General features: G+C 50.4%; 1 protein-coding gene across 1 annotated transcript in view; it reads left to right on the forward strand.

The window, feature by feature from the left end:
• The first annotated feature begins 1,977 nt into the window (after positions 1-1,977).
• Positions 1,978-13,516, forward strand: part of PRODH (proline dehydrogenase 1) — a 30,702-nt gene continuing 19,163 nt past the window's right edge. Inside the window, exons 1-2 of the mRNA XM_083373267.1 lie at positions 1,978-2,330; positions 3,671-3,876. Of these exons, the coding sequence (XP_083229393.1) occupies positions 2,007-2,330; positions 3,671-3,876 (530 nt within the window). The 5' untranslated portion in view covers positions 1,978-2,006. The remainder of the gene's footprint in view (positions 2,331-3,670; positions 3,877-13,516) is intronic.

Here is a 13,516-nt window from a genome sequence, read left to right on the forward strand (position 1 = left end):
CACTCTGTCATAAAATTGCTTGTAATCTGACCCAAAGTGGGACTAAAAGTTATTAAAGTCAGGGGAAAACATGATTGAAACAGAGGAGGTACTCCATACAACCATGTTTTGTAATTGTTTTTATTACTTTATAGATTTAATATTCTATTTTCATTTTTATTTTGGGGGGGGTTGGCATCTAAAGGAGGTTAGATTCCACCCCCCCCAGTGCACTAAACAAAGGTTAGTTTAAGCATAGTTTGCTGCATGTACCACAATCAACCACAACACATTATTCTAACACATGGACCTGATCACAGCCTCCAAAAGGTGAGCATTCTGCTTGTTATGCAAAGAAAGATCCATGTAAACTGAGTAGGAGGCAAGTGTTTCCTGTGGCCTTTTACTTCCTCATCTTGAGACCCTGCAGGATCTCAGGAAAGATCCTGGTTTCGATTTTCACAGCAGACTCTGGAGATGATTATGATAAAACATAGAATATGGATTAATAGGATTGGAAGGAAGTCTCTTCTTGAAGCCTCCAGTAATGGAGCACAGATTTATTTATTTATTTATTTATTTATTTATTTATTAGTTTTTATAAACCGCCCTTCTCCCGAGGGACTCAGGGCGGTGTACAGAGGAAGGAATGTATACAGATTGAACAATAAAATAATAAGAAACACTAATGAAAACAAACTGGGACCCCAATTAACGCTATCATGCCAGGCCGGACTGCTGGAACAGGAAAGTTTTTAAGTCGCGACGGAAGGTACGGAGGTCAGGGGCCATCCGGATTTCGGTTGGTAAGCTGTTCCAGAGGGCTGGCGCACAGATCCTGTCCACCTGGTCAGATTGGCCTGACCGTCAGTCAAGTGTACAAGAGGCCTCCTCCTCGTGTCCCAGGGCCCTTCCACCACCACACCCTTCTGAGAAGCCTCCGATGGCCATCTCCACTAGCGAAGCTGCTGCAATGCCAAATCACCTGGCTCAGAATCCAGACGAATCCAAGAAATGCCCTTTCTTAAAGGAGGAGAAAACACGCCCAGAAGTTTTACAAGCTGCCAAGGCATATTGATACCACTAGCAATATCCCTTAGACTTACGTACCGCTTCACAGTGCATTACAGTCCTCTCTAAGCGGTTTACACAGTCAGCATATTTGTCCCCAACAATCTGGGTCCTCATTTTAGTGACCTCAGAAGGATGGAAGGCTGAGTCAACCTTGAGCTGGTGGGAATTGAACTGCTGGCAGTTGGCAGAGTTAGCCTGCAAATACTGCATACTAACAAGGAAGGAAGGAATTGAGCAATAGCACCTAGACTTATATCTGCTTCACAATGTTTTACAGCTCTAAGCGGTTTACAGAGTCAGCATCTTTGCCTCCAAGAATCCAGGTCCTCATTTTACCGACCTCAGAAAGACAGAAGGCTGAGTCAACCTTGAGCCAGTCAAGATCGAACTGCTGGCAGTTGGCAGAATTAGCCTGCAATGCTGCCTTCTAAACACTGGGCCACCATGGCACTAGAAAGCTCTTTCTAGAAGTCCAGAGGAGAGGGGTACACAGGGTGGGGGTGCCGCAGCAATTTCCCAGCCAGCCCTTCCTCCCTCCATGCATCTTCCGCAAACTTCAACTTCACTGGGGGGGGGGGAATCCCAATCGCTGGCGCGAATTCCTCTTTTTCCACACCAAGCGGCAAAAGGGGAGCGATCGTTCTTGCCACCCAGCCCGGCCGGAGGGCAACGAGTTGGGCGAAGCTGCCGGGCGAAGCGTCGCCGGAGTCGCAGCTCCAGACTCGCTTCGCACCGTCTCCCCGAGCGCCTCCTGATTGCCCGGGGCGGGGCTTGAACTGGATGTGCCTGGAAGAAGCGGAGAACAATAGGCAAGCTCCGCAGTGGGCGTGGCCCCGGCCGGCGGAGCCAACCAATCAATCGGTCCCAGCGTGTCGCGCGGGCTAGTGGGCGCGGCCAGCGGCGCCTATTTAAGCGAGCCCCGGCGCCGGCTCGCCCTTCTAGCTTTGGCGGGCATGGCCGGGCGCTGTTGCTCGTCTGGCCGGGCGCTCCGCGCTGCCACGTCCGTCGTCGTCGTCCCGAGCCGTCTGCGCTCTGCTCCGGCTGCGGCTCCGGCTCCTGCTGCGGCCGGCCCGGAGCACGATGGCGTCCCCGCGGACGCTGTGCCCGCGCACGGCACGCACCTCCGCCAGCGCCCGGCGCCGCCGCCCCAGCCGCGGGCGGTGAACTTCTCGGATGCGCGGGAGGCTTTCCGGAGCAAGACCAGCGGCGAGCTCCTGCGCGGGCTGCTGGTGCTCCGCCTCTGCTCCCTGGAGCCGCTGGTGCAGCGCGCCGAGCAGGTGAGCGAGGATCCGGCCGGTCCTGCCTTCCCGGAAGAGCCCAACGGCGGCGGGGAAGGGGCGCATCCGAGCCCCTTTCAGCTGCTCCCAGCCCTTCATCCTCGGAGGCAGATCTCTCTCGGTGTAACAGAAAGGCGGCGGTGCCTTTGGCTTAAAATTGGGCTGTTATTTTGGACGGGAGGAGAAAGACGGGATTGACATGGTCTGTTGAGTGCTCCGATGCTCTTGTGCAGGGGTCGGCAACCTCGGCTCTTTTATGACTCGTGGACTTCAACTCCCAGAATTCCTGAGCCAGCATAGCATAGCTGGCTCAGGAATTCTGGGAGTTGAAGTCCACGAGTCATAAAAGAGCCGAGGTTGCCGACCCCTGCTCTTGTGGCACCGTTAGCCGGTGGTTGTCCCCTGCCCGGGAGGATACTAAGATTGGGTGCAGGCTGCCCTTTTACTGGTACCCCTGACTGGCTCCACGGGACATCTGCGGGTGTTGGGGAGAGGTTGGGCTGTCAAACGGGGGGGGGGGCGGGGGAGGCGAGGTTTCTCCCGGTTGAATTGCAGAATTACTGCAGTCCGTGAACAATGCATGCATGCATGCCCTTTGCAAGCAACCCAAAGGAACGTGAGAAGTTTGGAAGAAGCAACTTGAGGGGTGGAGTTGCAAAAAAGCAAAGCTTCAGTCTACCCTTATTAGCATGAACAGTGACAGCTCTAGGAATTATTATTCCTAAGAAACTGTCAGGCAGACATGTCAAACACAAGGCCCCGGGGGCCGGATCCGGCCTGTGAAGTGGCTTCATGCGGCCCGCGAAGCCATCCTGGAAAAAGTGAGGGAACGGCCCCCGCTGCCTTGGCCCTGGCCCAGAGACCCTCCTTCTGCCAGAGACCCTCAGATCTGTCCCACTCCTGCCCAGGCCCCCATAGGCACCCTTGATGCCAACGATGTAGAGCTGGCCATGCCCACCCAGTAGGCCATACGCCAGGGGTCTTCAAACTTGGCCCTTTTGTGACTTGTGGATTTCAACTCCCAGAATTCCTCAGCCAGCATGGCACGCTGTCTGAGGAATTCTGGGAGTTGAAGTCCACAAGTCATCAAAGGGCCAAGTTTGAAGACCCCTGCCATACGCACTCTAGCCACGCCCACCCGGTAGGCCACGCCCACCCGGCCCCCTGAGGGCAACCGCAATGCTGATGCGGCTCTCAATGAAACTGAGTTTGACACCCTGCTGTAAGGAGTGTTTTACAAAAGAATTAACATTTTTCCGGGTAATCAGATCAAAAGGGGGGGGGGTGTTAAGTGAGAAAGCCAGCCCTGTGACTGCCCCCCCCCCCGCCTCTTTCCGCAGCTGATGCACCTCAGCCAGAAGCTGCTGGGCCATTGGCTCTTTGAGAAGGTGATGAAGCTGACCTTCTATGGGCAGTTTGTGGCTGGAGAAGACCAGGAAGCCATCAAGCCCCTCATCCGGCACAACCGTGCCTACGGCGTGGGCTCTCTGCTGGACTACAGTGTTGAAGAGGACCTGACCAGCGAGGAGGCCAAGAAGGAACTAGAGTAAGAAACTCTTCTGGTTTTGCAATCGTTACAGCTGTCCAAGATGTTAGGCCCCAAGTACCTAGGACCCTTTCCCATCAAACACATACATCCGGTTACAGTGGAGTTGGAGCTTCCAAAAGCACTAAGATGAGTCCACCCTGTATTTCATTGTAGAGTGCTAAACCCAGCGATAACCTCGCCCTTAAGGCCTAAAGCAGGGGTCTCCAACCCCCTGTCCGTGTGTTGTGATTCAGGGTCAGCCTGTGGGTTCGGCAGTTGGGTCGGATGACTCAGAGGAGGAGGGGGGTGTTGAAGACCTTGCTGAGGGGGTTGAAGATCTTGCTGATGAGAGCCCCAGGCCCCTCCCACTTGGTCACCATGGAGACCCAGCTGTGTGAGCCTGACTGTGGATGAAGATGACCCACAGCTGGCCCTGTTCAAGGATGCCTGATGCAGGAGGCAGTCAGTTAGGAGTAAACAGAGGAAGGCAATGGGGCACCTCGGAAGGAGGCAGAGAGAAGCCACGCCCTGAACTCTATATAAGGGGAATGTTTGGGAGGGTTGGTTTGCTGAAGGCAACCGCTCGGATGGTTCATGTTTGTTAAAGTTCCTGTTTCTTGGTTCGTGTCTTGTTTGTTTTTGTAGCCATAAATTTGGCAGGCGTTATTCCAGCCTCTTGCCGTTTGTAGAGGGGTTGTCCCTGCCTTTTCTGCAGGGCCGGTAGCAGGCTGGTACAGAACACCGTGGACCGGTACCGGGCCATGCAAACAAGCAAAGCCCCATCCGTGGGATGCAGGCAGTACATGAACCCAGGCCCCCCTCCGGTCCGCAGAAAAACCTTTCTCCATGGAACCAGTCCCTGGTGCCCAAAAGGTTGAGGACCTCTGACCTAAAGCACCTGCTACACCACAACCTAATATGGTCAAGGGAGACGACGCTTTGAGATCAAGGAAATATTGAGATTCTCAGAAGCACCATGGTGCTACTCTGTATTTGCTGCCCTGGAAAGATTTACCAGCCTCCCAAAATGCCACACCTCTTCTGGTGTGGCAACAGGCCGCAGGGGGAGGGCTGATCTGCGTGCCAAGAGGTGCCCATTCCCTCTGCAGCAATCATTTGGAGAAGTTGAGGTCACAGCCCATTACATAAGAAGGGGTATGGCAAGGGCGGGGGAGGCGTTGGCTTAGAGGAAAGGACTGATTTGGGGAAGCATTTGAAAACAGGGATGATGCAAGGAGTGCCCCAGCCATTAATCTGCAGGAACTATTTCAGTCGTGTGTAATTGCCAAGTTTGTTGTGGCCTTATCGCCTCTGAAAATTGAGTTTCGGGTTTCAGCGATGAGTCAAAGGGTCATGAGCAGCTTTGCTGTGCCCTTGAGACATTCCTCCAGGATCTTTTCCTTCTTCCCACAAGGCCAGTGGGGGTTGGGGGCATGAAGGACGTTGGGGTGGGACTGACCGTTATATGAGTGGAACCGGTTAGACCAGGGCTAGGCAATCTTGACTCTTTTATGACTCGTGGACTTCAACTCCCGGAATTCCTGAGCCAGCCATGCTGAGGGGAAAGAGAGAGGTTTCCAAGCTGAGCCTTGCTGGCTCAGGAATTCTGGGAGTTGAAGTCCACGTGTCAGAAAAGACCCCTGCCCATGGTCATTTACATTCAGATGCTTGGAAACTGGTTCATACTTATGACGGTTGCTGCATCCTGGGGTGATGTGATTGCCTTTTGAGACCTTCTGACGGCCAAAGTCAGTGGGGAAGCGAGATTCACTTAACGACCGTTACTAATTTAACAACAGTGATTCACTTAGCAACTGTCGCAGGAAATGTCATGAAATGGGGCAAAGCTCACTTAGGAAATGTCTCACCTATGGCAGCAGCAGAAATGTTGGGCTCAATTGTGGTCCTAAGTTGAGGACCGCCTTTACTTACGACCTGGTTCTGAAGATATACTGTCCACTCCTACCCCCTGTGGTCACCTGACCGCATTTTAGGTGTTTGGCAACTGGTTTATATTTACAGCCCTCTGCCGGTTTCCCATGAACATGTTTTATGCTTTTGCCCAAAAGCAGCTCGTGGTGAATCATTACGAGAACCATAAAGAGAAGGCTGCAAAAAAGGTTGTAACATCGGTCAGTCACGGGGATGACCTGTTTTGCAACCATTATGGCTTACAGCCAACCTATCTACAAGCTGGCTCTGCGTTGACGCCTCCTTCACAAGTAACTTGGAGGAAGAGCTTCAGTGCGTGCAGTGAGTGTGGTGCTGGGTTTCTCTGCAGGCAGCCGGGCCTTTTTTGTCAGAATCTCCAAGATTCTTCGGTGTCATTTACAGAGCAGTCACAGCTGATCTACAAATGATGCTTTTTTTTAAAACGCAGCTGCTGTACTGGAAGCATGTGTTAACCTGCCCAGGGCAATACTTAGGATGTTTAAAACAATAGCACATGATGGCCTGTAGCATTGCAAGTATGAGGAAAGCAGGGCAGGTGGTCCCGCATGCGATGGGAGAGGAAAGGATCCCTGCACATTTTATTCTGCTAGTTGCCGACCATAGGGGGCGCCACTCCTCTCCATTTTGAGGGCCATGAGCCAGCACTGTCCAAAGACATTTCCGTGGTCATGTGTCCAGCTTGACATCACAGAGCATTGTTACCTTCCCGCCGAAGTGCTACCTATTTATCTGCTCGCATTTGCATGCTTTCGAACTGCTAGGTGGGCGGGAGCTGAGGCAAAGATAGGCACTCGCCCTATCTTTGTCGGCTTTCCAGCTGATAAAACCCAGCGTCTTAATCTCAGCCCTAAATGCCATGGGTAGTGGTGGTGTAAGGGCCCGCCTCAATCCTCCCTCCTAAAAAAGCAGAACCCCTGAAACAGCTTCATTCCAAAAGGAACTTTTATTAGGAGAAGTTGACAGCAGGCATGGAAGGCAGGATCTTGAGAGTTTCCCACGCAAATCAAGAAGTTAAAGGAGCATCCAGCAAACCCCACCCCAGTAGTCCATCCGGTCAGTTCGAACGGGCCAATCTCCAGGTGTGAACCCGCTGTGGGAATGGGGTTGGGCTTGATAAGGCGCTTCCGCAGGCAGAGATAAGCCAGATGGCCGGAGATGCATTCCTTTCTCACCCCAGGCTGGCAGCGAGGGAAACAGTTCAAAGAACAGGCAGATAGAGGGAAGCGTAAAGGATACATTGTAGTGGCTATAGCAAAATGAGAGCAGAACCCAAAGGAATAAAAAAAACCACCTCCCTAACCCCAACTTGGCTTCTGACGGGTGGTTTTCATTTTGTTCCTGCCCAACAGATTCTTAGAATAAAATTATGATGAGGGGAGTTGGCTTGGGTTGGTCAGTTTGACTTCAGGATAATTCTCCAAAATTGAAAGGAACAGGAGGAGAGACCAGCAGGAGAAAGGTCGTGTTTGAAAAACGGGTCAAGTTAGACCAGAGAGAAAAGCAACAGGACCTCCTCCTCCCACCACCCCCACCGGGGAGGGGCAGTTGAGCAGCAGCTTTTTTGGTGGTTGGACAAGTGCAGAAGAGTTGTTGGACAGAAAGACACGGGTGACATGATAGCTTCTTCCAATATTGTGTCGCAGAGAAAGAGGGGGGGGTCAACCTGTCCTCCAAAACACTTGAGGGCAAGAGAGGCCCTGGGTGGAAACTTCTCAAGGAGAGATGCAGTCTAGTTCTCAATCACGAGGTTTTCAAGAAGAGTGGGGCATCCATTTGTCAGAGGTGATATGTGGTCGCCTGCTTGAGCAAGAGGTTGGACTAGGAGTTATTCTATGTTGTTCTGAGCGGGCGCAGCTTCCCGTAACTTGCCTTCTTCCCCACCCGGCTTCACGTTGGGAAGAGATTACGTAAAGGAAACAGGGTTTCATCTTTCCAGTAACCTGGCAGTTCTCCAGGAATGCTGCCAATTTTGGCCTGGGAGAAAACACCCCGCCCCTGGTCCCAGAAGGCCCTCGGGGGACTCTGGGTCACCCCCTCCCTCTCAGCCCAAGAACCGATTGGGTAGTGGGAGGTTTCGAACCTGCTCCTTCCTCATCCGTGAAACTCGCTGTCCCCCGCCCAGGCCGCCTCTCAGCTCCACTTTGGAAATCCACCCGAGAGAGGAAAGGTTAAGGGGGTGAAGATGGCTGGAGAGGGGCTGTAATGACCAGATCTTGCTAATGATTGTGCGGGGGTCTCCTCCTTGCTCCCCTTGTACTGGGTTAGGGTTAGCACTGGGTAGATTCCCTTCAAGTCTCTAAGGCATTCATCCTCTACTGTGGTCACTTTAAGACAGGGGTCTTCAAATTTGGCCCTTTTTGTGACTTCAACTCCCAGAATTCCTCAGCCAGCGTACCTGGCTGAGGAATTCTGGGAAGTGAAATCCACAAGTCATAAAAGGCCAAGTTTGAAGACCCCTGCTTTAAGATGTCTGGAGCAACTCCCAGAATTCCCTAGTCGGAATAGAGCTGGAAGGGACCTTGGAGGTCTTCTAGTCCAACCCCCTGCACAAGCAGGAGACTAAACGGCTGTCCGATCTCTTCTTAAAAACCTCCAGTGTTGGAGCATTCACAGCTTCTGGAGGCAGGTTGTTCCACTGATTAATTGTTCTCATTGTCAGGAAATTTCTCCTTAGTTCCAGGTTGCTTCTCTCCTTGATTAGTTTCCATCCGTTGCTTCTTGTCCTGCCTTCAGGTGCTTTGGGGAATAGCTTGACTCCCTCTTCTTTGTGGCAACCCCTGAGATACTGAAAGACTGCTATCAGGTCTCCCCACCCCCTCCTTTTCTCTAGACTAGCCAGACCCAAATCCTGCAACCGTTCTTTTAGTCTCCAGACCCTTTTTTTTATAATGAGGTGACCAAAGGTGGATGCAGTATTCAAAGTGTGGCCTTACTAAGGTTGTATAAAGGTAAAGGTAAAGGTTCCCCCGCACACGCGTGCTAGTCATTTCCGACTCTAGGGGGCCGGTGCTCATCTCCGTTTCAAAGCCGAAGAACCAGCGCTTGTCCGAGGACGTCTCCGTGGTCATGTGGCCGGCATGACTAGACGCCAAAGGCGCACGGAACGCTGTTACCTTCCCACCGTAGCGGTCCCTATTTTTCTACTTGCATTTTTACGTGCTTTCGAACTGCTAGGTTGGCAGAAGCTGGGACGAGTAACAGGCGCTCACTCTGTTACGCGGCACTCGGGTTGTATAAAGCAGTATTAATACTTCACGTGGTAGGGGAAAAGTTTAATACTTCACATGATCTTAAAAAAGCAGCCTGGGCTGAGAAACGCAGCTGCTCTGAGGAGCTTGCTAAGGTCATTGCTCATTGCTGCCAGCGCCTCCCCGCACGCACGGCTTGTTCTGCGCACTTTCGCTTCCTGTTTGCATTCTCCCCTTGAGACGAGCTGCTTTGCATCGCAATCTGGAAGCAAGAACTGATTAGGCAGCTCCCACCCCCCTTGGGAATTTGCTTCTGCCCTGCCCAGGAGGAAAGCTGAGAGGGTCCTGCCTGCCTTTGCGTCACAAGGTGGTGTTTCTTCTGGGGACACGGTGTGTTCCTCGTGCCGTGCCAAACAGCCTTCTGCTCCACGATTGGTCAAGGGACGGCCTGGCCCCTCCGCCGGATTGGCTGCGGGAGAGGCAGATCCCTTACACAAGCCAGGCAACTGCCAGAAGCATGTGCAAATCCCAGCTGGGAGCCCTGCGCACCCGGCTCCTCTTTCTGCTTGGCCTGGCGAGATCAGATAATCCGGCTCTTGGCAGGCCTGGTACTATGCCATCTGATCTGCAGGGTGGCATTTTGGCAATCTGTTTTGCAAGCTCCCATTCATTTCAGCCCTGGCTGCGCAGGGGAATTGCCCTTGGATCTGCGGGTCACAATCTGGCAATCTTCCTCCCTCTGGATGCCCCTGTTGGCGGTTGGGCATCTGGCAACCAATAAAGGAGAATATTTGTAGCTCAGGGTTGAAATGAGGGGTCCTCCGTGCTCTCTGAGCTTCTTGCAGACGCTTCTTTACATTTCATGGACCTAAATTTCATGTTACCTAGTTTGGGTAAAGGTATGGTAGAGAAAAGAAGGACTTGGGGTGGGGGGGTGGGGTGGGGGACATGATAGCAACATTCCAGTATTTGAAGTGCTGCCACAAAGAGGATGGAGGGGGTCAACCTATTCTCCAAAGCACCAGAAGGCAAGACAAGAAACAACGGTTGGAAACTAATCAAGGAGAGAAGCGACCTGGAATTAAGGAGAAACCTCCTGACAGGGAGGACAATTAACCAGAAGTTGTGGGTACTCCATCACTGGAGGTTTTTAAGAGGAAACTGGACAGACACTTGTCTGAGATGGTATAGGTTCTCCTGCTTGAGCAGGGGGCTGGACTAGAAGACCTCCAAGGTCCCTTCCAGCTTCTATTCTAAACAGTGGAATGGAATCCTTAAAGAATGGTATAGAAATTGTGGGCGCTCCATCACTGGAGGTTTTTAAGAAGAGACTGGTCAGTCACTTATCTGAGGTGGGGGGTGGACTAGAAAACCTCCAAGGTCCCTTCCAGCTCCTATCCTATCCTATCCTAACCTAACCTAACCTATTCTATTCTATTCTATTCTATTCTATTCTATTCTATTCTATTCTATTCTATTCTATTCTATTCTATTCTATTCTATTCTATTCTATTCTATTCTATTCTATTCTATTCCATTCCATTCCATTCCATTCCATTCCATTCCATTTTTTCTATTCTATTCTATTCTATTCCATTCTATTCTATTCTATTCTATTCTATTCTATTCTATTCTATTCCATCTATTCTATTCTATTCCATTCTATTCTATTCTATTCTATTCTATTCTATTCTATTCTATTCTATTCTATTCTAATTCCTTAATTCTATTCTATTCTATTCTATTCTATTCCATATTCTATTCTATTCTATTCTATTCTATTCTATTCTATTCTATTCTATTCTATTCTATTCTATTCCTCTATTCTACTTCTACTTCATTTGTCTGACATGGTATAGGGTCTCTTGCTTGAGCAGGGGGTCTGGTCTAGAAGACCTCCAAGATCCCTTCCAGCTGTATTCTGATTGATTAATGAAACATCTGCAAGAAAATAACCAAGCTCAGAGAGAACCCGTCAAGTTTCTTCTTATCTGAGCTGGAGAGAGGGTGAATTAAGGGGACTTTCTGGAACAGGAAGTTTTTCCCCTTGGGGGGGCGGTTTACAAAGGGCTGCTTACAAAGACTGCTTCTTCCATCCTGCCAACTTTGAGGCAGTTTTTTCTTTGGACTGAATAGGTTGAAAGCCATTGGTTCTTTTTTTGTTATTTATTTAGCTCACTAAACCTCCTGGGAAGTTTGCCTGTTAGCTCTTAAGTTCTGGATTACCTGAATCGGAGCCACTTTTCCAGGAGTAAACGCAGGCACTCCCTGGCACTTGCCACTCCATCAGGCACTTAAGTCACTTCTGGGCTGGAACATCAATCAAAATTTGCTGCCAAGTTGCTGGGAAACACAGACACAACCTTCAGTTACCTTGAAAAATAGGCAGAGCTGGATTGGACTGTGGGAAAAACGTCTTAAGACCTAGCTATATGACATCTTTATTAGGGCTGAAAATGACGCGCAAGCTTTTCGATTCTTGGAATTCATTGAACAAGGTGTCATTCTTTTTTTAAAAAAAAGGACATTTGGAAAAGGAAGTTCATGCGCAAAATAGCTATTTAAACCATGAAACCTGTAGTTCCCAGTCAATCCAGGCTCCCACGTGAAGGGTGACACTCCAAATGTGGGGTCAGGTCAGTCCTGAGCTGTCCTAACCTGGCCCCACCTTCAGGAGTGCAGGAACAGTTGCCTCCACAGCTCGGGAAGACAGAATAGAGGAGGAAGGGACCTTGGAGGTCTTCTAGTCCAACCCTCTGCTCAAGCAGGAGACCCTATCCCATTTCAGACTAGTGTCTGTCCAGCCTCTTCTTAAAAACCTCCAGCGATGGAGCGCCCACAATTTCTGGTGGCAAGCTGTTCCACTGGTTAATTGTCCTCACTGTTAGGAAGTTTCTCCTTAATTCCAGGTTGCTTCCCTGCTTGATTAGTTTCCACATGTTGTTTCTCGTCCTACTTTCTGGGGCTTTGGAAAAGCCTCTTCTTTGTGGCAGCCCTCAGATTATTATTATGGGACTTATATGCCGCCCTATCTCCCAGAGGACTCGGGGCGGCTAACAACAATAAAAAACCAACAGTACAAAAGTTAAGAAAAAATTAAATAACAGCCCCAAATATTAATTACACGGTTAAAAATTAAAACTTTTAAAAGCCCATCAGATGCTGGAACGCTGCTATTTACTCAAAATCCAGCAAGACCTTTATTATGAAACTACGCAGCCAGTAAGGATCCCTTTCTTGGACCTCACTGAAAACATTGTAGACTGGGGGTGGGGGTGGGGGGGTGATTGCAACACAGACGCTGCCTCATGCATCTGCCCTTGGAAGTGGATGTGAAGGAGGGACAGTCAACTTCCTCACTTCCCCCCCCTGCCCCCCTTCCTTAATCAGCTTTGGCAAAGCATCACAAATTCCAGCAGCCCCTCTGGGTCACAAGACTTCCGGTTAGGGGAATGAACCGCCCAGGTTTCTGCAGACTCCTCTGATTGCAAATTCCCCAAAAGCTCCCTGGTCTAACAGGCTTCGCTTGGGGAGGGTCTCTGTCCGCTGCTGTGGCAGTGGCAGCTGCCCTTTCCTCGCAACCCGCCCCCCCCATGCATTCCTCTCTGCTTTCTGCATTCCAACATGAAGACTGCAATCTGGATAAATCTCAGGATCCTGGATAAAACCCAGAAGACTTAAATGGCTTAGAGTCCCCTTCCCAATCACCGGGTCACCAGAGAAGACAACTAAGATGATCCAAGGCCTGGAGACTAAAACATTCGAAGAACGGCTGCGGGACTTGGGTTTGGCTAGTCTAAAGAAAAGAGGAAAGGGGGGTGTCATGATAGCAGTCACTTGTCTGTAATGGTACAGATTTTTCTCTACTGACCTTAACGGAGCCTTCCCATTAGGGCTGTAATGGTAATTAGAGCTGTAATGGTTGTAAAACAGGTCATCCCCGTGACTGACCGATGTTACAACTTTTTTTGCAGCCTTCTCTTTATGGTTCTCGTAATGATTCACCACGAACTGCTTTTGGGCAAAAGCATAAAACATGTTCATGGGAAACCGGCAGAGGGCTGTAAATATAAACCAGTTGCCAAACACCTAAAATGCGGTCAGGTGACCACAGGGGGTAGGAGTGGCCAGTATATCTTCAGAACCAGGTCGTAAGTAAAGGCGGTCCTCAACTTAGGACCACAATTGAGCCCAACATTTCTGCTGCTGCCGTAGGTGAGACATTTCCTAAGTGATCTTTGCCCCATTTCATGACATTTCCTGCGACAGTTGCTAAGGGAATCACTGCAGTTGTTAAATTAGTAACGGTCGTTAAGTGAATCTCGCTTCCCCACTGACTTTGGCTGTCAGAAGGTCTCAAAAGGCGATCACATCACCCCAGGATGCAGCAACCGTCATAAGTATGAACCAGCTGCCAAGCATCCGAATGTAAATGACCATGGGCAGGGGTAGGCAACCTTGCCTCTTGTATGACTGGTGGATTTCAACTCCCAGAATTCCTGAGCCAGCAAGGCTCA

This window comes from Vipera ursinii (assembly GCF_947247035.1).
Source record: "Vipera ursinii genome assembly, chromosome: 14".
NCBI classification, from domain to species: Eukaryota; Metazoa; Chordata; class Lepidosauria; order Squamata; family Viperidae; genus Vipera; species Vipera ursinii.